Source organism: Takifugu flavidus, chromosome 6, assembly GCF_003711565.1.
Source record: "Takifugu flavidus isolate HTHZ2018 chromosome 6, ASM371156v2, whole genome shotgun sequence".
Lineage (NCBI taxonomy): Eukaryota > Metazoa > Chordata > Actinopteri > Tetraodontiformes > Tetraodontidae > Takifugu > Takifugu flavidus.
The window spans coordinates 6,936,025-6,958,522 of NC_079525.1; the positions used below are offsets into that span (position 1 = coordinate 6,936,025).

Here is a 22,498-nt window from a genome sequence, read left to right on the forward strand (position 1 = left end):
TTCTGCTCCAACTGTGCAGATCTTTCAGTTCCTGCTTCCTGACAGCAGAGTTGTAACGTTCCATTAGAGCTGCTCAGCAAGACAATGAAGTTAATTAGAAAGCGCTCTCTCTGTCTTCATCTCGCCTTTGGCTAATCCTGGACAGTCCTGTCAATAAACACACACACACACACACACACACAAACACACACACACACGGTTTTCCTCATCTAATCAGATGCCCAGAAGACAGGCCATCGGCCATTATTAAGGACATTGTGTCTCCATTAGAACCATCCTACTGATACACCACTGTGAAATACAGATCATCTCCACATCCGGGCAGTGACGTGCCTCTGGCCTCGGGTTGAACTTTTCCTCCTCCATCTGCTGCCTGGATCCTTGTTTACCTCCATTCCTCCGATCGGTCTTCCGATCGCTCACATCGCCGCCCTGAGCTGCTCACGATTAAATTTTTGCGTCTCTTATCACTAGCTCGGCTCTTTTGTCTCGCTGTGGGTAATTCAATCATGGGCGCACCATTGTTATCTACTTCATTTTCAGAGCCAAACTCCAGGCAGCTGCTCGCTTCCCCATCTCATCTCTGGCTGCACTGCGGCGTGCACGCCTCCGCTTGCGCTGCGATCAGAGGTGTGACCGCTGCAGCCGCTGGAACATGAACGATTGGTGCGTGCAGATGAGCCTGGTCTCATTTGTCAACAACATAAATCCGTTTGGATCATTGAGATGTTTACTGGAACACAAAGGTGAAATCGTTCTTCCCATGTGGCGAGACAGGACTTGAAAGATGAAGGCGCGTACAGTTGACGCCTTTTCTTCAACATGGTTTCATCATAGTCAAACCTGCGTGCTTTCACGTTTCACTTGGACCTTCTCCCTTTTGTTCTGGAGTATTTCTCATGAATATGAAGCAGTGAGACGCTGTCAGAAAGCGGACCGATGTGAGGTTTTCTTTCCTGGACAGCTAAGATAATCAAGCCCTGCAGTCATGTTTGTGTCATAACGGGGCCGATGTAGCCCAGCTGCCCTCCGTGTGTCTTCATCTCCTCCCATCGCTTCTCCTCTTCCTCATCTTCTCATCCCTGTCCATTTGCTCTTTATATGCTGTTCCGGCCTTGCCAGTCTGTCTCTCAGGAACACTAATTAATTAAGCTTGTATCTCTAAGGCATCACGGAGAAGGCCTCATTTCCTGCACACACACACGCACACATACAAACACACACCCACACACACACACACACACACAACCCTGCACACCACTGACCTCAGACTTTAGCCTGTATTTTGAAGCTGGAGAAGGAATAGGTGGCTGAGGTTCAGTTGTCAGTTCTTCACACATTTCCAGACTCCTGAGGCGCTTTGTTAGGCTGCTACACCCAGAATTTCACGGGAGGCAGCTAAAATTTGCCACAGCAGAAAAGCATAGCGCACTCCTAGAATAAAGCCTGAAATATGATAATTAACGTTTCGCTAACTGGATCATTAGTGTGCAGCAGCAAAGAAATTGAGTTTGGCTGTGTGCGCTGAACCTTAACATTGCCCATTAAATCCCAGTAGAACATGACTTTATTTTCACGAGAGGATTACAAGCACTTAGCGTTTTGCCTATCAAGGAGGACAGAACTCGATAACAAAAACTTTTTGAGGGTTTTTTTGTAAGAAAATGTGACAGAATCTAAAAATAGCAGTGATAACATGCGAAAAGACAGAAATAAAAATTTAAATATTCCAAAACTGTGTTGGGCCCTGTCGTGCAATTAAAGCAGGAAATGAAACCAAAGAATGATGTTAAATTCAAAGTTGAAGAATGACTGGGCGGTCTGAACTACTCCTTTATCAAGTCGTTCCTTACTGGTTTTAATGGCTAACAGTTGATGAATGGCCCGGAATAGTTTAAAAACCATCACTCACTAACTTGAACAATTTCGGTCTAGTGGTTCGAGGCTGTAACTTGCAAAGTGCTGTGCAGTACATGGATTTTGAATGTGATTGTGACTGTCTCCCACTGCAACAATGAGGTCAGCTGATCCTGTTGCAGATTAGCAGATTTTGATGATAGCACTGATGGCAGCGACCTGCCATTGATTCCCCGTGTATCATGTTTTATCACAGCACTGTTTGATCTGCTTAATGGAGGCTGCGCAGCAGGCCGATACTCCCAAGGGTGCTTCAGAATCTCGGGCTGCTATTAATATCAGTGTCTGCGTGTTGGAGCTGGCTGTGCAGCTGGTTGAAAGATGACGAAAGGCCTGTCGTATCCAATGTGACAGAGCTGAGATCTGTGCTACGCCAGGAACGATGATGTGTCTTAATACACTGAGGGTTTTGGACCCACACTAGAATCAGCGTCTGTTTCCTTGTCTGCACAGTGATGCTTCTTTTGTTTCTCTACACTGGTGTCGGCTTTGCCACCCTTTTACGGTCTTCTTTATTATTCTGCTTTCTCACCTTCTGCTTCTGAGCCTGTACATTATTTAAGTGATTCCCTAACAATCACCAGCTCCCGTCCTTTAAACCCTTTTTTCACTTTCTTTGTGTTGCTGTGGCGACCGTCTTGGAGTTCAGTATTGAAGAAGCTGTGGAGACTTTTTATTCCAAATAGATCTTAAGAAAGAGTCAGATACTCCACAACGTCATCGTGCCTCCTGCTCTACAGCCCAGATGATGTGGAAACATCTGCAGCTTTTCTTCCATCCTCTACGCTTTGATTCCATTAGCTTTGTTGCTTTTCTCTGCCACCCCGACCTTCGATAGCTATCTCACAGTCTCCACACAATTTTTAATCTCCAGCCACTCAATCGTGTCTGTTCACAAAGTTCCCGTCTCCCTTCTCCTCCTCCTCTGCTCAGCCAAAAGTGTCTAAATGGTGTTACCTGGATTGATTGATCCCAGTTTAGCCTCTTTGTCCCACTAAAACCAGTAACTTTTCTCATTAGTCTCCCCTGACCTCTAAGAACCTCCAGGTTGACTCCCAAAGTCTCTCTAAAGCCCTGAAAAATATACTAGGATAATTGCAGACTCCATAAAAGTGTGATTATGTTAAATATTTACTGGTGCCCCACCAGGGCACAATGAGGAGGTCTCGCTTCCACTCTTGGACGTCTCTGTGGAGCTGATGTGTCAGACAGCTTTGAGACTTTAGAGTGTGTTTGATTTAAGAGGATTTATGGCAGAGTGCAGTGTCAGCACAAATGTGCGGGATAAAGATGGTAAAACCCTCTTTCGAGTTCTTTTGTAATGACAGAATTTTCCCTCCATCACAAAACAGTCGGGCAAAATGCAGCCTCCACATAAAGGCTTGATAAGCCCTCATGCAGCGCTTTAATTCTGTGGGTTGATCATTGCAGGGACACCATGAAGCTAAAGTGTCTCAAAGATTGCCGCTGCTGCGTTTGAATACTTCATTTTATTTAAATGTGTCCCCTTGTTTCCCACTTTTGTCCCCCCCACTGTCTTGTCCCAGTGCCCAGTTGCCGTTCCTTTGAAACCATTTACAGAATATGAGAATCTGTCTTCAGGTGGTGTCCATGGGTCTCTACCTGGGGGAGAAAGCCTACCTCAGGAGCAGCTGGAACATCCTGGATGGTTTCCTTGTCTTCGTGTCCCTCATTGATATCGTGGTGTCCATGGCGGGCGGAGCAAAAATCCTGGGAGTCCTCCGTGTTCTCAGGCTGCTCAGGACGCTGCGCCCCCTCAGGTTGGGAGGGTAACTGTTTTATTTATTTTTGAAGAGTCTCTTTCCATTTTTTATCATCTTTCCTATCTCTTTGCCCTCCAGGGTGATCAGCAGGGCACCAGGACTGAAGCTTGTCGTGGAGACACTCATCACATCCCTCAAGCCCATCGGCAACATCGTCTTAATCTGCTGTGCCTTCTTCATCATCTTTGGCATTCTTGGTGTCCAGGTCTGTTATCTACCTCCTGTACCGGTTTCAGCAGAAAACAACATAAATGTCAGAAGAAGGGAAGAACCACGAGTAGATTTTTATGAGCAGGAGCTTAATTTTATATCTGTTTCACCCTTTCCTCCACATCAGATTCAACATTACTCAACAGCTTCACTGAGTTCAGTGAGAAATAAAACAGAAAACTCTCACGACATCAAGCGCTGCATCCGAGCGACGCTCAATGCGCTACACAAATTGCCTGCCGTTGGCACGACTTCAGCCAATCGAAGCTCACTTCTGTTTCTCATCTGGCTGTGTGTGTTTGCCTTCGCAGCTCTTCAAAGGGAAGTTTTACTACTGCGTGGGCTTCGACGTGAAGAACATCACCAACAAGTCCGACTGTCTGGCTGCCAATTACCGATGGGTTCATCACAAATACAACTTCGACAACCTCGGACAGGTGCGAGAGATGAAAGCCGATGGTGTTTCTGAAGACTGACCTTACACAGTCCATTTGTGTGTCTCCTCCAGGCTCTCATGTCCCTGTTTGTACTGGCCTCAAAGGACGGCTGGGTCAACATAATGTACCACGGCCTGGATGCTGTGGGAATTGACCAGCAGGTAACAAAAGCCTGGAGATAAACATGATCAGTACAACAGAAGCAGCTTTGTCTACTAACAATCAGCAGGAAAACTCGCTTGATTTGTGTTATAACCTTCATATGGTGGCATCAATCTAGTGTCATGAGAAATAATCCTGCGGCATCAACAATGTGAACTGATCTCCTTTAGGATGGAGATTATCTGGGAATCTACGGAGACGCCACCATTCCGGCTGGTTATCCTCCTCCAGTCCGACACTGAATGACTAATCCTATTTGCACTCTGCTTTCTACACTCAACACTGCTCTAAATTGACAATCTGACTCTCATCTCCGGTTTCACTGCACCCCAACCTGAATTTTGTTCCCGTAATGACTCCTTGCAATAACCGGCTCCACAGCCGAGCCGTCCCATCATTCCTTTTTTCTTCTTGCTGCTGTTGGCAGCGCCAGGAGATTCGGACGGTTCAGTCATTGAGTGCTTTATTTCATCAAAAGGCTGCCAGAAGCCTGTGTAATCTTCTGAAGTAGACCATAGACTTTTTCTTTGTATTAATAATTTCTATTACGATCTCCTATTGCCTATTATATCCTTGCAAATTGACAATGTTATTGAAGTTAAAAACTGCTGCAGCTAGTGATGATGATAATGATGACGCAGCTGTTTTCTGCCCTTTACTGTTTATTATGTTAATATTTCCATGGTGACATGTTTCCTGTAGTTTTGCATCAGAGACTTTCTGGGAAACCAGGACTTAATCCGACAACCTGCTGCGGTTTCATTTTCTACCTCAGCTTCCATCTTTCACCACCTTTGTTCTCTGTCCTTCTCCTTTTCCTCCTCCAGCCCATCACCAACAACAACCCATGGATGCTGCTCTATTTTATCTCCTTCCTCCTCATTGTCAGCTTCTTTGTCCTCAACATGTTTGTGGGTGTTGTGGTTGAGAACTTCCACAAGTGCCGGCAGCATCAGGAGGTGGAGGAGGCCAGGAGACGGGAGGAGAAACGTCAGCGGCGCATGGAGAAAAAGAGGAGAAGTAAGATCCTGAGAGGCAGGTTGTGAGGAATAGGTGGTGGGGGGTGGATTCAATTAAAATAGATGGGATAATGCATGAACCTCCTGGGAGGTTCAGAGCTGGGTGATGGAAGGATGGATATGTGGGAAAGAAAAAAAAAGGAAATCATCATCAGAAGAAGTGGTTGGTTTATCCTCCACCTTCCTCCGCCTCACCTCTGCTCTCCTCCGTCCCCAGAGGCACAGAAGCTGCCCTACTATGCCTCTTACGGTCCAGCCCGACTGGCCATCCATACCCTGTGCACCAGCCACTACCTAGACCTGGTCATCACCTTCATCATCTGCATCAACGTCATCACCATGTCTCTGGAGCACTACAGCCAGCCCCGGGTGAGCGGATGGGGAGTTAGAACACGACTTGGAGATCAACCTGCTGCACCTGCTGCAGTAAAAACACTCAACATTTCTGATTAAACAGCTTTAACTTCAGTAAAACTGACAAATGGGTTCATTAGTTTAGTAAAATCTGAATTTTGGATTAGGCTCTTATCTTGTGATGAAACGAGCTTCTGATTATCATCATAACAGATATTTTCCATCTGACTCATTAGCAGAGCACTCCGGAGCATTCTCTGTTCCTCCTCACCATTCAATGTCCTAATTAATCTCTCTTTTATTAAAGTGAGATTTATTGGCAGAGCAGAGGCACCAAACGAATCACAGGCCGTTTACGTCAGTTTACGATGTTTTCCCTCCTCTGCAAACTCACAAAAGTCCTTTGATTGAGGAGTTGAAGGGAAGCGATTAAGAGCAACATTTTACTGAAGCTTCAACTTCCTGCTGTTTGTTTTATGGACTGTCTGGTTTATTCCTGTCTCAGTCTCTGGAGACAGCGCTCAAGTACTGCAACTACGTCTTCACCTCCACCTTTGTGATCGAGGCCTCACTGAAGCTCGTGGCTTTCGGCTTCCGGCGCTTCTTCAAGGACAGGTACGGGGGCGACACCCTCGGCTGTTTTCTGACGCTTTTGGTTTGTGTTATTGACCTTTCTGAAGTCATATTTCCAATACACAAACAATCCCTGCACAGCCAATCCAAGCATTTGATTCTTAATAAATGACATTATTTAACTGCAAGAAATCATCAGTTGAGTTTCTCTTCAACATGCATGGGCCACAAATAAAATTATGAGCTCTGTAAGATTATTTTTTCTTCAACAAAAACATCTCTGTTTGGAAATTCTAAGCATTAAAAGAGGACTCCTGCTAATATTCTAGGATCTAGAATAATTCGGCCCCGTGGAGCAGGTGGTGCTGCTGAATATCATTTCAGATGATACAGCACATACAATCAGGTCCGAATTTAGAATCAGAGGAGTTCTGCAGGACTCGCTGCCGGATATTTCTGCCGCTTGTGGTTTATGCTCTTTTCGCTCCTCTTCTGTTGCATGTAAACAATCTATTTTAGTCAAAATATTTCTTCCAAACTCCACAGTAATGGAGTTCTTTTCTCTATCTCTGTCCTCTTTGTGCCTTGAATGAGGCACGTTGATATGCTGCCACGTGTGGGTGCTTCAGTTCCACAGAGAATGTGGTAAACTCCCAAAAAAAAATCCCCATTTTTGCCCCAGATTCAGTCCCCCTAGCTGAGCTGTGGAAGAAATCAGAGCAATGTTTACACCACAGTGGCAGCAATGCAGCCAGGGAGATCGGGGACCACCGTACTTCCTGGATCACAGCACAGTCATGGTTTGAATGTTGGGATCAGTGTCTTAACAGGTTAAAGAGACTCATCCCCTTTTTCTCAGCGGCCGGGTGTATTTCTGTGATGGATCATTCACCGCTACCTCCACAAACGTTGTCGCATATGATGTCATTTAAAGCAAGGTCATCATGAAATATTCCAGCAGTCATCACTTCACAGCTCTGAAAGGGAGGAAGAGCAGCTCATGTAGCAATAAAAATGTTCTGCCAGCCTCCGTGTAAATATTCATGGCAGGAAGTGGCCTTCAGGTAATGTCCGGCTCTTTCTCTGCCAAGTCTCCTGTGAGAGAATCCTTTAAATTAAGCTTACAGTTGTTGTACAATATTCATATTCATTGGTAAAGTCATATAAATGGTGACTTTCACTAAGGAAAGACTTGACCTCATCTCCAGCTTTATGCCTTTAAAAACCTGTGTGTGTGTGTCTGTGTGTGGTGTGTGTGTGTGTGTGTGTTTGTCTGTGTAGGTGGAACCAGTTGGACCTGGCCATTGTGCTGCTGTCAGTGATGGGTATAACCCTAGAAGAGATAGAGAGCAATGCCTCCCTCCCCATCAACCCCACCATCATCAGGATAATGAGGGTACTCAGGATAGCACGAGGTACGCCACGCACGCACGTACACACACATGCACACGCACGCACACGCACGCACACACACACATGCACACGCACGCACGCACACACATGCACCACACGCGCGCGCGCACACACACACACACACACACACACACACACAGGGCTATCCCTCACCCTGTTCCAACCTTAACTCAAAGTGTAAAACTTGAAGCAGCTATGTAACTGCGGTAACTGCAGGGTTTGGCCTCTGACCTCCTTTAGGGTTAAAGGCAGTGTCATACCTTTGTCTGTGCCTTTGTTGTCTTGTCTTTGCTTGTTCACATCAAGGTCTGTGATCATTCTGAAGGATATCTTCTTCATGAAACATGAACACTTTCCCTCAATAGGTGCCGTTTTTCTCTCTCGGCTGAACCCGACTCAGCGTCTTTCTTCCCTAAATCAGAATTCCCTCTTTGTAAGAACAGGAAAAATGGAGGGTTGGCCCTCTGCGCTGAACCGCTTCCTCTTAACATCTCGTTGATGAGGATAAAGGGTTATTTCATCCATCTCACTTAAGGCTCGTCCTCAATCTGTTGCCCTCTGTCCCTGTAGAGCAGCCGAAGGGCCACTGACTCATGAGTAATATTCTAATTGTGGCGCAGACTGTGGTTGTTAACCAGCTACTGAGGTATTTAATGATAAATCTGAAGGCGACAGGTGATTTTTACTCTTTTCTCTTCCCTCCTCTGCCTTAATGTTAATTGACTTGTGTGACTCTGGGGAAAAGAATATTTCACCATCATCAGCACATGCAGGACAAGTGACATTAATATGTATTCATTATGTAAAATATGATGGGAGTTTACAAGCTATAGACAGCGTTAGCTGTTTACCAGAGCGACATCATAGTGTTTTAATTGAAATAGTTGTAATCTGGTTTAACAGAGAAGTTGTGTGCAGGGTTTGATCTCTTCCCCTCAGGCTGACGGGAATGACGTTACAGTTCAATTTGATCTCTTTCTCTCTGAGCAGCTATCCGTGCATCTCATGAAGCTTTTACATGAATGTTTGGAGACCGTCTATTAACACTATCTGTGTTTTGTACATTTGTATTGCATGCAAACAGAGTTTTTTCCCCTTGGACATAGAGATGAAGCTCTGACTAAAGTTCGAACGAAGAAAGGGTGTAACAAAAAAACTAGATCGACTCATTAGTAGATCAACCATCTCCATCACTCATGACCACCACAAACCTGACCACCGTCCTCCTCCCTGCAGGCATTTCCCATCAGGATATGACTGAATTAATATACATTTATTTTACATTTCCATCGGCCACCAGCCACCATCTTTACCCATTTCGAATGGTGAGTCTGGGATCTGCTCCATCGATCCATCCTGTTTTATCTGTGTCCTCCAGGCTTTCCTGTTGCATCAGTCCTTTTGTTCTATACATGAGGTGTAGTTACAGAAAACCTCAGACCAATGTTGCACCCCCAGAGCTGCACCCCTCCTTCTCTCTCACACTCTGTTCTCCCCCTCCAGTGCTGAAGCTGCTGAAAATGGCCACTGGGATGAGAGCTCTGCTGGACACCGTGGTCCAGGCTCTGCCTCAGGTGTGTCTCATATGTTTCGTTACACACATACACACACCCACAATTTCCAGCTTATCTACAGGACAACAAGTTAACTTAATTAACATTTGTGGAATGATAAACGGTCAGCCAGGACAGAAGCTCCCTGAGAATTATGACTTTTTTGCCATCTTCCTCATACTGTTCCAGCACTGAGAAACCAGCCTGGTGTTATTAAATTAACCTGTTTTAATTGCACCCTATTCTTACTGGGAAAAGTTCATCTCCCGTGAAAAATGAATACACACCTTAGTTCTGGATTTCATTAAAAAAAGAGACATAAGGCAATGTTTTGGAAATAGAAAGCATAAAGCAGAGTGAGTGTCTAGAGTGTGTCTCTGTGACAGGTTGTTCCTTTAATCACTGTCATTAGGCCTCCATCAGTTTAGTGAGTAATCACGTCCAATTTCCCTCATCAGAAGCCCAAACTGCATCTGAATATTCAGACAGATTAAAAGAGGAGCGGCAGAAATATTTCTACCAGATAACTAATGGGTCACTGCTGTGTTTGGTTTGAAAAATAGCCCAACTAATCAAACAGGACAGGATTCTGTCATAGAAACAAATTTGCATCATCAATGACAGCTTCTGATTCCTGAACATTTTTCAATATTCTATTTCCTCCCATTTTTTAAAACCTTTATCTGTTGACTGATTGATGTTCCTGATGAAAGTCAGGTGATGGAGGAGTCTGTGCCCACAGTCATATATTTATACAAGTATCTTTTTTAATTGTATTTATTTATTTGACTCTCTGTATTCTCAAATCTGAAGCCGTTTCCCTGCTCCTCAGCTTCTGCTCATCCAAGCCGTGTATTGTGCTAAACTACATCTTTTCTTTTAAAAAAGACCCTTTTTACATTAATGAAAAGCCTTCTAGGAGGAGGTTTGTGGAGAAAACTTCACACATACACACATATGGAAATCTGCTCCAGCTCAGCAGCTGATGTTGGAAGTATGCAAACAATTTTCCTTCAGCGCTACAATCGATAGTTTCCTTCCCCTCCCTGTCTGTCATTTAGACACATTTATTGTTGGCTTTTTTTGCTCCTTTTTCTGTGGTTAAAACTTCAACTTCAACAAAAGCACAGTTGAGGTTCCCGGTGAAGCATTCTGATAAACACAGACTGGTTTGAGACGTCTCTCACTGTCCTCCTGCACCCATCTGGGGAAGCCCGGATCCTCTCCTCATCTACATCCTGCAGATCCGCCAGAGGTGCTCCAGGCCTGGATGGGAGATGTAGCCCCTCCAGCACATCCTGAGCCTGTCTCAGAGTGTCCTCCTGATTGTACCTGACCTTCAGGAGACACCCTGACCACCATAACTGGGTCGAGGAAAAACTTCTCAGTGTAATACAAAAGGCTAAATTATGTCTCAGCAGTCGTTTTTTGACATGTGGGAACTCGTTTACCATGGAGACCGAAAGACTTTAGTCAGAGTTTAATATTCTTTGAAACGTCGGCCTACATGACTGCAAGGAAATGGAGCATCAGCCCCAGGCATGGCCTTGACTCCTCCTCCCAGTCCATCGTCCTCTCCTCCATCTGCCTCTCATTGTCTCATCCTGCTGCAGTGTGTCAATGTGTTGACTATTAAGAAGATGGCAGGTAAAATGTCCTTCTAACCCTTCAATGTTCCTATGTTTTACCAGGTGGGAAATCTCGGTCTGCTCTTCATGCTGCTCTTTTTCATCTACGCAGCTCTTGGAGTGGAGCTCTTTGGAGAGCTGGGTAAGTTCAGCAGAACTCAATCTTAAACTAAAACAATGAAAATGATTATTTCTGTGTAAAGCTGTGTATGTGACCCTGATAAGAGGTTATGAGTCATGATGGATGGAAACTGTAAATGGTTTCAAATCAAAGCCAAAGCCATCTCACGCCATTTCAACATCCCTTTGTGTTGAAACTTGACCTACAGTAGAAGGATCCGTCCTCTCTGGTGCCACAAGTGCTACACAGGTCGATTCAGTCATCCGTGCTGGTGGTCTGAAGTGCTTTAGGTCAATGTGGGCCACTCTGAGAATCTTGACAGGTCAGAATCTAAAAGAGGTCCAGCTGCCTTTGACTTCTGCCTCCAAGAATTCCTCTATGGAGCCTTGAAAGACTGTTGGTCTTCACCAGCATCAATCAATCATCTTCGGTGTGTTGGAGCCTCCTCCTACAGGCTGTGACTGAAGTCTCACCATCTGAACTTCTCCTGTCCTCTTTCAGTGTGTAACGCTGACTACCCCTGTGAGGGAATGAGCCGCCACGCCACCTTTGAGAACTTTGGGATGGCTTTCCTCACACTCTTCCAGGTTTCCACTGGTGACAACTGGAATGGCATCATGAAGGTATTCCCAGTGTACAGCCAGACTTCACCCTGTCTTCCCTTTCACCTCATCTCCAGCAGCAGAGCCACCCCACAGATCCAAAACAGGGCTCGGGGGAGTGTTTATCAGCTGAATCTCTCATTCATGTAAAGTTATTCCTCCATCTTCTGGAAAACTACATCCCAGATGATATTTAGGAAGGTCAAATAAGGGCTAAGTATCAGGGATGAAGTAGAAGAAGACACTCCAGTAAAGCCCCAATGACAAGTCTGAAATCTAAATCACTTGATCCCGTTTCTCTCACCTCTCCCTCTCTAATCAGGCACAATTACCTGCTGCTTTGGAAACTGTATCATAGTTCATTTCCAGCAGAAAGTTAATCAGTGATGATGAGGCTCTCAGGATGTGTCGCTGCAGCAGCTCTCCCAATTTCATCAAGGGCTGTTGAAGAAATATATTAAACGTGAGATAAAGTAACAAACTGGACTAGCCTGTAGAGGTTAGGGTTGGGTGTCATGCTGGGTCCGGGTCACGGACAGTGACCAATATTTCTTTTTCTCTTTCTTTTTTCTCTCTTCACCTTTGCCTCCCAGGACACCCTGCGAGAATGCCCACCGGGTGGTTCAGGGAGTGACTACAGCTGCCACGCAGGGCTGCAGTTCATCTCCCCCTTGTACTTTGTGTCTTTTGTGCTGACGGCGCAGTTCGTCCTGATCAACGTCGTGGTGGCAGTGCTCATGAAACATCTGGACGACTCCAACAAGGAGGCGCAGGAGGATGCAGAGATGGATGCCGAGATCGAGATGGAGCTGGCACAGGGGGGCCTCTGTTGCATGATGGGGGGCATCGGTGCCATCGCTGGGGCGACAGGCAGTGCTGTGAGTGGGGCCGGCGCTGGTGCAGCCGGGGCAGTCGGAGGTCCGGGCGCGACATCAGATGAAGGAGGAGGTGGTGGAGCTCACGAGGGACTCGCGCAGCGTCGATGTCGACTCTTCTCTCCAGCTCTGGTAAGAAGAAAAATAATTTATTTTCTATCATCTTACCCGCCTTCTCCTCAACAAGCTCATCACCTGTGCAAAATGGAGTCGCTGTGAATAGAAAATGTTGTTCCTGGTGGATAAATGCTGGATGATGCAATGGTCACACACATGACAGAAGGAGTAGAGGAGAAGATGCTTCTTCAGGATCTTCTGAGATTTCCCTCCTGTTTGATTGCTGCTGCTAAACATAGAGAATAAGGCCTGTGTTAACAGTGTAGGAGCTCAAAACTTTTATTTTCTCATTACATGTTTAAATCTATCACTTGAATGGCTGAAAATGCATATTTAGAAAATGCATTTTGATATAATACTCAGTGCAACTAAAGTACCTGATACACCTCATGCCACCTCAGGTCATGACCAGATGAGTTCAGAGTGCCACACAGAATCTGGCGCCACAACAAGACAATCACAAAATCACGAGTCACCACACTAATGCATTCCAAAAGTAACACTATAGCAGCCACTGATTGTCCCGCTGCCGACTAATGTCCCCTTGGAACCAGCAAATCAGCCTCCAAGAACAGGAAAAGATGCATCCCTTCAAGTGTGTGTCTGAATCAGACAACATTCAGAAGTCAAATACACGTGTCAAGGTTCAGCCACTTACGACAAAGCTGTTCCCTACATACCATCACACACACACACACACACACCACACACACACACACACACACACATGCACACAGTGATATTAAATGACCGCTGTCCCAGCCAGTCTAAAAATACCCTTAGTGGGAGCTTTGGCGTCGATGGCTCATTCGTCAACTCCCAGATTTCTGCAGAGAACATCGATACTGGCCCGCGTGAAATTACCGTAGCTACAAACGAGAGCAGATATTTTTGGAAGCACGGCAGGGAAAATAATACACGTAAACAAGCGTGAGAGGTGGGGGAGATGGATGGGTGTGGGAACTTAATGTGTGCTACCGGTTCAGTATGCCCTGTGCCCAGCTAACGTTTTGTGAAGATACAGTAGATTTTGTTGTAATAATCAATAACTCACCACTGGAAACACAATAAGACATCAATATTTAATTCCATTAGTTCTTGTCTGTGTCCAGCTGACGCCATTGACTCATTGGGCTCAATTTCTGTCCCAAAATTTTCCTTGGCAGTTTCAGAGTTGGATCTCCTCCTTATGATCATGCAGTCAAGCCCTACCTGTTTGTGGAAGCACCAGCAGATGCGACAAAGCCTCCAGTTGCATCCCTGAATCCCATTAGCTGCAGCTTTATTCACATTTTTTTTGGAAGGATGGATGAGATGTAGAAAAAAACAAAAAGGGAAACTAATGTTTATTTCTGCCTTTTAACTGAACCCTCCCGTGTTCTTACATGCACACAGTTTGAGCCTAATGAACCCGAGTCTTTTTTTGTACTTTGGCAGGGACTAAAGGAAATTAACACTGTCATCCATCCCAAAGAGTGGCAGCGAATCCATGTGTGAGAGAGGGGAGGAGGACAGAACAGAAAGATCTGAGTGTGCAAGACTTTGGAGACGAGGAGTGGGTGGCACACTCCGCCACCATCTCATTGTGCTTATAGCTCATTGTCTGTCAGCACTCTGGTATTTTTAACCAGGAATGGAGTAAAAAGAAAGATGAGACCGAGGAAGGAGCCTTCACATGTCTTCACATTGTCTAAGTCTTCAGTCTGATTAGCCTGCAAGAGCTTTATGAGGATTTAAGTGCAAAGTTGGCCTATTTTTGCAAGTATTCCGACTGAGAGTTGGATGTTTCCTCCCACGGGTGCAAGAATCCAGGCAGGCTTAATAGAGGTGGAGGAGATAAACATGCATGTTCTACCGAACATGTGAAGGTGTGAGCAGAGTCACTTTGCAAAAGGCCAAAGTAGCAAAAGGCCTTAAGTCTGACTCAGAGGGCTTTGAGGAGTTTTTAAGACTATTAAATCTGTGTCATTTACATTTAAGTGAATCCCCAGTCAGGAGAATCAGTGTCTGGACTCCAGTTATTGATCTGCAGACTTCAGGTTAGAGAACCTCTGAGAGTCTTTGTCAGCAGTATCTGACCTGAGCTGATGAGACAGTTGAGGAAGTGGCGACTGTTTGACGGCCTTGGATTGGTGTTTCCTGCTGCCTCACATGCACAAGTCCTCAGAATGACTCCGGGCCTGGAGCCGCTATCAGAGCCTCATCTGTGTTTGCAGTCAGCTCGCCCGATTGCGGCGCTGCAACGAGGATCCGCAGCAGTCCTTTCAGCTTTTAAGCTGCTTTTCTCGCAATTTGCCATGTTCAGCTTCATGATTCTTTTGAGTGAACTGAGTGACAGGGACTCCGGCTCACAGTTTCCTTTCTGACAGGAAACACACACTGCTGCAGGAAAAGCACCAAGGAGAACATGGATTCTGGTCGTGCCTTATTAACACTGCCCCCCGCTGCCAGTCTTTGTGTGTCTGCATACATGTGTAAAATAAGCCGCCGACTCAGATCAGACCAGAGCATCATCCAAACATTACCAAATATATTCAACTGTCTGAAGTGCTTCTAGTACAAAATCCCTCTGCAGAGGAAGAGTGTGAGTCACAAAGCTCAAAACACTGGAGGGATTCTTCTTTCACAGAAATAAGACAGGTTCAAGGTATTTTCCAGGTTTAAAGTGTCTCTTGTTTAGGGGGCCACACCTAAGTATTAACATATCCAGGTTTTAAGAGCAAGAAAGGGCTTCGGACTTGTATTTAGGATCCAAACCAAAAGCATCAGGGATGTCGGGGGTGAGACACCCAGATGGTTGCACAGAGGGTCAGATAAGGTCATGGCCCCCAGCAACGCCAAACAGCCTCAGCCCTCGCTGTGTCTGACAGGACAGCTGGCTTAAACTTTGCTGTCTTCACCTCTCACATGTTTCAAGTCGTGGACATCAGGAAGATCCGGGACTGTGTCCCACTTTTACAGAATCTGTAAGCACTGCTTTTGTACCCAAATGGGGAAAAACAAGTACAACAAACAGCATTAAAGCGTGAAAAAAGCTAATCAGTTTCACAGAGGAGGAAAAATCAACATCCAAAACATCTAAAAGAACCCAGGAGAGCGAGAGCGAGGGTCCCAGAGCATCTGCTGCAGCCACGACAGCCGAGGCTGAGTGAAGACAGGGAAGAAGAGAGGGGGAAAAGGAAGAGGAAGAGTGACGAAGAGACAGCGCTGACACCCATGAGAGACAGTGGGAGAGGCGTGAGCAGTGGCCCTCCTGAGCAGAACTCCAGTGAAGTTTCTTCAGCTCGTGTCTTCTGTTTGCAGTGTCACCCAGCACATGTTTTATTAAGTCTTTCAAGGTTCAAAACCCATTTGAACTGTGCACATTGTGAGGGTGATGTTTGGTCACCCGCGCTGTTCGTTTACTAGACTCAGATCAACCACACAGACAACAGGTGGCCTTGCAAGGGAGAGCTGACGAGCAGTTCAAGCTTCCTCTCTCAACTCCGTCAGTCTGCTGCTCGCTCTCCTCTTTTATTTGGTTCACACAACATTGGTATCAAAACAACTTCATGATTCCTTCTCCTCCTATCTCTACGACTTCCTCGTGTCCTTGAACATGATACCTCCCAGTGCTGGGAACATAACAGCTACAATACTTGAGTCAAACACTCATACATTCTTTTTGATTAAACATTCTAAATCTACTTACTATACTTACTATAGCATTGAAACGATAATAGTAATAACAACAATAATTCTTCTCACATTTCCCTCCTGTTTATCGTTAAATGCGTCTAGATTCTCATTGTCAGTATTACATCATTTCATTTCATGAAATTTAAATGCATTACGTCATTTTCCTAGAAACACATTTCTTACACTCAGAGTTCAACATGTGTACAGCTTAAGACATCTTAAACATTTCATTTACATCTTGCATCACATTTGTCCATTCTTCTTCATCGTTGTCCAGTAGAGATCGTTCTTCCACCTGCAGCAAAGTACTAGTAACAGCTGATCCCACGAGCCGGCCAATGCAACCCCGAACAAGAGGTACTACACAGCAAGCTAGTATGGCTAATACTAGCAGCACTATCCCTATCATCATTCCTATCTTGAACAACAGTTCCCTCCACCTTGACAACATTCCTGTAAGCCAGTCTGGTGGGGGACTACCATCATCAATCATAGCTCTCTGTAGTTTAGTTAAATTTCTCAATGCGCTATCTATCAGGTGACCGTCCGCATCATTCTCTGGGATGAACGTACAACAGTAATCTCCTACCATTGCACAAACTCCTCCCTGGGGGGCCGTTATGAGATCTAAGGCCATCCTATTCTGCATGGTCATCAGTCTTAGCGCTGTCATTTCTTCCTTGACTCCTGTGAGAGCAACTTTTGTCAAATTAGTAAATACTTTCAACCTGTAATCAACTGTTTCCAATCTCAATATGTTCTTTCCTATTCCTAGCCACGGAAAGAGTGTCATGATCACTTTATTTCCGGTTGGCCAATGCTTAAACTCTCGTGGTACATCTGTGCCCCACACTGAGTCATGTGGTTTGAACTCGTCATTCAAATCTCTCCTGGAACGCAACTGTGGTGCAGATCTAGCATTAGCAGCATAAATTATGACTGTGTGATCCTTGAGATGTACTGGAGCACACACTCCTGACCAGTTTGCTGGTAGGTCTGCATACGCATTGTGTCCACATAACCACCATCCCTTATTCACTAATTGCGTGCCTTTGTCTCCTGGCGCGAAAGCGGGATAGTTACATGTACAGTTATAACCTTCTGGACACCTCTGTGTTGAATGATTCTGTGTCCAAGCTGTGAAAGTAGCATAGCGCCACCATGTATTCAAACTGTAAGTGTGTGAGGACTCTGGATCTTGTTCTAACCACGAATGTTCTAAGTGGCTAACTACGGCGCGTTTAGCGCGCGCGTAGCTCTCATCCTGTCTCAGAGCATCTTTCTGTCCCTGATTACCTCCCTCCTGTCGGAATTCCAAAGACCAAAACTCACGAGTCCCGCCGTCACAGCACTCACCACAATTAGGAAGAACAACTTCATTTCCTTTTAGATCCTCTTCACAGGTTCCGACGGGGTTCAGCCGTTGCTGGACCTATACAGGCCGTCAGCCGTTTACGGAGAGTCCGCCACTGCTCCCTCGCCTTCACCTGGAAGAATTTTCTGTTTCTTACAATGTGAAAGGTGTATCCACGACAGTTTTCCATCCACTCGAACTGCAGTCTTTGTGGTCAGCTGTACTTGATAAGGACCTTCCCATCTAGGCGTGTTCCACCTCTTCCGCACAAACTTCTTCACCCACACGTAGTCGCCCGGTTGAATGGGTTCCTGGGGGGTGGAATCTGTGGAAGACACAGGACTAGGCAGAACATTTACTGTATTCACACATCGGTTAAGTAACACTTTTTTCAGATAATCTGCTATTGTTTCTTCAACATGTTTTAGCTCATTTGTTGTTGCAAAGTATGGCAGGCAATAAGGCCGCCCATATAATGCTTCAAAGGGTGTGATGCCTGTTTTCTTGTGTGGTGTTATGTGCATCCATAATTTCACCAGGTCGAGACAAAACATCCAGTTCTTTCCTGTCTCGTCCATACACTTCTTCAGTCTGTTCTTAATAGTTCCGTTGACTCTTTCAACCAATCCTGCACTCTGAGGGTGGTATGCGCAGTGATTCTTCAAATCAATGTCCAAAGTTACTCCTACAGTTTTCACTATCTCATTTACAAAATGGCTTCCATTGTCGCTCCAGATGACCTTCGGGATGCCAAACCTGGGAATGATTTCTCTACATAAAACTTTTGCTACTGTCAGTGCATCTGCTTTTGCTGTGGGGAAAATTTCTACCCACCTAGTAAATCCATCTAACACTACTAGACAATATTGTTTACCTTCACATGGTGTTAGCTGAATAAAATCTAGAAAAACTGTGTGAAATGGATGATTTGGTAATGGTGTAGTGCCTGCAGGGGCCTTAAGGGCTCCCTGTGGGCTGTGTTTTACACAAATAGCACATTGTGAACAAAAATTTTTTGAGTAGGTATGAAATCCTATAGTGTAATAATGTTCATTAACCATCTGTACCATCCCTCCTGTTGAGACATGGCATGGCCCATGGCTCACTAATGCTGCCCATTTATGCATATTCCGGGGAAGGATTGGCTTGTTTCCTATGGTTAACAGTCCTTTGTCATCCAGTTTGGCCCCTCGCTTCTTCCACATGGCCTTTTCTTTTTCTGGAGCACTTTGTTGCATTTCTTTTAGAATATCATTATCTGCAGGTTCTAAGGTAAATGATTCCTCATTATCAAGAAGTGTGTTGTTATTTGCTGCAGCCTTTGCGGCTCTGTCAGCAAAGGCATTGCCTTGTGAGACTGCGTCTGTGTTGTTAGTATGTGCAGTGCATTTACATACAGCTATTTTGCGTGGCTGCTGTACTGCTGCCAATAACTTTTTTAACAGTTCTGCATGCATGACCGGTTTGCCGGTCGACGTTTTCATCCCTCTTAAATTCCATTGTTGAGCAAACACAAACAGCGTGGAAAAAGCATATTGACTATCTGTGTAAATGGTAACATCTTGTCCTTTGCTTAGTTCACAGGCACGTGTGAGTGCGACGAGTTCTGCAGCTTGAGCAGAATAGGAGGAGGGAAGTGATTTCGCCTCCACCACCTCAGTTGCTGTGACTACTGCATAGGCAGTTCTAGTGCGTCCACAGTCATCCTTTCTCGATGATCCATCCACAAATAGTGTCTGTCCTGTAGTCAACGCGACATCACTGAGATCTGGTCGCGGCAGGACCTTGGTGGAGACCTCATCCAGGCAGTTGTGCTGGTGTCCCTCTTCTGCGGTGGGTAGCAGCGTTGCTGGGTTTAAGATTGTGCAGCGTCGAATCGTCAGATTCGGCTGAGAGAGCAACACTGCCATGCAGGAAAGATGACGTGCGGGCGACAGGAATGCTATCTTACTTTGTAGCAGCAGTATTGACACTGCATGTGGAACTAGCAAAGTTAGCTCATGATATAGCACCACTCCTGCGGAGGCTTTTACTGCCTCAGATGCTGCCACCACTGCTTTAACGCATGGTGGGAGTGCACAAACTACGGAATCTAGCTTGTGGGAGTAATAGGCCACTGGCTGCCTCTTATCTCCGTGTTTTTGCAACAAAACTGAAGTCATAAAATTACCTTTGCAATCTACGACCTGCTCAAAAGGCTTCTGATAGTCTGGCAGCTTTAACACTCCAGCACCTACAAGGGCCTGCTTTGTGTGTGTAAATGCTTCTTCAGCTTCAGGGGTCCAAGTTAACACATCAGTCATTGCTAAGGGATTATCATACATCAATGCTTGTAAAGGGGCAGTTATTTTCGCATAATCTAAGATCCATGATCTGCAAAAATTCACTAGTCCTAAGAATGACATCATCTGCTTCTCTTACCCACAGATTAACCATTCTATCTACAGACCACATCCCTTCGGCTGTGGTACGAATCATCAACTGAAGCTGAGAGATAAGATCTCTTCCTAACAGATTTACGGGACATGTGGTGGAGATCACGAAAGGAGCTTTAAGTGTGATTCCACTTACAGGGTCACAAACATCTACAGGAACTGACATTCTTTCTTTAGTTATGAGACCATTTGCTGATCTCACAAAAATCTGTGTAGAAGTTGGTGCCAGGGCTATTGGATCTCTAATTACTGATTTACCTGCACCCGTGTCTACTAAGAATGTTAAAGAATTGCCTAACACGGTCAGTTGTATTTCTGGTTTGCCTTCAGCAAACAGGAAGATGGTTTCTAAGTCTAAAACATCTTCTAAGTCATCTTTTTCAAATTGGTCAAATTTTGTGCCCTGATTTGTTTTAATTTTTGTGACATCTTTTTCCGGTTCTAGTCATTGTTGAGGTGGATTAGAACCTTGCTGCTGTCCTCTATTGTATCTCTGGTCACGTTGTTTCTTTCTGCAATTACGTTCCCAGTGTCCATAATTTTTACAATAATGACACTGATCATTTTCACGGGAATTGCCTCCTCCTCCCCTTCCGCCTCGGCCTCGCCCACGTCCTCGGCCTCGGCTTGGGAGAGGGTTGGCATTGAAAAACATGCCTGTTGATTGATTCTTACTTTTTTGGCATTGTCTTTCAGCATGCATAGCATGTTGTTCATAGCGGTTTAGGTTACTAGTTCCGAAATCAACTAATTGTCTCTCTACCCATGATTTTATCTCTGATTTTGATCCCCCATGTATAGCTTGCTTTAACTGCTGTTGGTAGGGACCTTCTGGTTCTTCCGCATACGGAATTCCACTATTTTTTCGGAACACATCTTTCATTCTCATGCTATAGTCTTCAAAACTTTCGTCAGTCTTTTGTCTCGTGGCCGTAATGGCGCTGTAGTCAGCTCGTCTGGTAAAAGTAGTTCGCATGCGCTCGTACAGTCTGTCAAGTCTGTCATTTAGTTCTTGGCTGCCAGGCTGCCATGGTTGTTGAGTGGCTGGATCCACTGGGACCCAATCTCCTCTAACAGTGCCCCATTTCTTGCCATTAACGCACATGAGGACTTGCTGGGTTTCAGTATGGTAACTTCTTTTAATTTTGTAATATTGCCTGGCCTGTCTAAGTTACCATCCCAATCGAACTTAGTCATCCACAGCTGAACATATGAGCATGAACCTGGATATTTGTCTTCCATGTGTTTACATGATGCTGGGATTTCGAATTCAGCACCTTTTGTGGAATGTTGGTTGCCCATGTTTGCACTTTATTTATCAGTTTTTATATATTTGAATGGAGACGCCTGATCTCCCGACTGAACAACCCTCAATCCATACAGGATATCTAGTTCAGTCCCTCCGCCGTGGCCTTATAACCCCTCTTTTTTAATCAGGAGAGTATACACCAAGCTTCTACCTCCGAGGAGGCGGGTGTATCTTGCCTCTGCTTCTCTCCTGATGACCAGGCAGGCAATACCGCGGTATATTCCGTGTAGCGCTTTTTGTGTCTTATACTCACTCCGTTGTCTCGATGGTTTCTCTCTGAGTTGTTTTAGTGCCTTCTTCCCGTCACTGGAGATGGTCGCCCTGGGAGGGACGAAGACCGGCCTTCCGTCAACTCGTGATGAAAGGTCTTTCACTTCGGACGTCCTTTTGACTCCGGCTGCGCAGACTTCGGCGTTCGGTCGTCCCACGGCGCTCCTCTCCAGGTCTTGGGATCCGGCTCGAAGGACCAATTTTTGTGAGGGTGATGTTTGGTCACCCGCGCTGTTCGTTTACTAGACTCAGATCAACCACACAGACAACAGGTGGCCTTGCAAGGGAGAGCTGACGAGCAGTTCAAGCTTCCTCTCTCAACTCCGTCAGTCTGCTGCTCGCTCTCCTCTTTTATTTGGTTCACACAACATTGGTATCAAAACAACTTCATGATTCCTTCTCCTCCTATCTCTACGACTTCCTCGTGTCCTTGAACATGATACCTCCCAGTGCTGGGAACATAACAGCTACAATACTTGAGTCAAACACTCATACATTCTTTTTGATTAAACATTCTAAATCTACTTACTATACTTACTATAGCATTGAAACGATAATAGTAATAACAACAATAATTCTTCTCACAACATGCCCCACTTGTCTGCTCCCACCACATGCACACAACACTTTTACAGAGTTGCTGGTTCATATTTTATTGTTAGAAATATCAATGCTCTCTCTCTCTCT

General features: G+C 45.3%; 2 protein-coding genes across 2 annotated transcripts in view; one reads left to right on the forward strand and one right to left on the reverse strand.

Moving 5' to 3' along the window:
* The window catches only part of LOC130527240 (voltage-dependent T-type calcium channel subunit alpha-1I-like), a 103,358-nt gene that overhangs the window by 76,254 nt on the left and 4,606 nt on the right, over positions 1-22,498 (forward strand). The window contains 12 exon segments of the mRNA XM_057035510.1: positions 3,520-3,698; positions 3,780-3,906; positions 4,223-4,348; positions 4,420-4,509; positions 5,338-5,530; positions 5,747-5,898; positions 6,389-6,498; positions 7,738-7,871; positions 9,373-9,443; positions 11,114-11,192; positions 11,673-11,794; positions 12,367-12,780. Coding sequence (XP_056891490.1) covers positions 3,520-3,698; positions 3,780-3,906; positions 4,223-4,348; positions 4,420-4,509; positions 5,338-5,530; positions 5,747-5,898; positions 6,389-6,498; positions 7,738-7,871; positions 9,373-9,443; positions 11,114-11,192; positions 11,673-11,794; positions 12,367-12,780 — 1,797 coding nt within the window.
* On the reverse strand, positions 16,201-22,395 carry LOC130527242 (protein NYNRIN-like). The gene is made up of 2 exons (XM_057035512.1): positions 17,800-22,395; positions 16,201-16,738 (listed from the first exon to the last, which is right to left on the reverse strand). The coding sequence occupies exon 1, from the start codon at positions 20,203-20,205 to the stop codon at positions 17,896-17,898; it is 2,310 nt and encodes a 769-aa protein (XP_056891492.1). The 5' UTR covers positions 20,206-22,395; the 3' UTR covers positions 16,201-16,738; positions 17,800-17,895.

Bases quoted from the DNA above. Each gene is read 5' to 3' on its own strand.
- LOC130527242 (XM_057035512.1), bottom strand. From the start codon at position 20,205: ATGATGTCATTCTTAGGACTAGTGAATTTTTGCAGATCATGGATCTTA.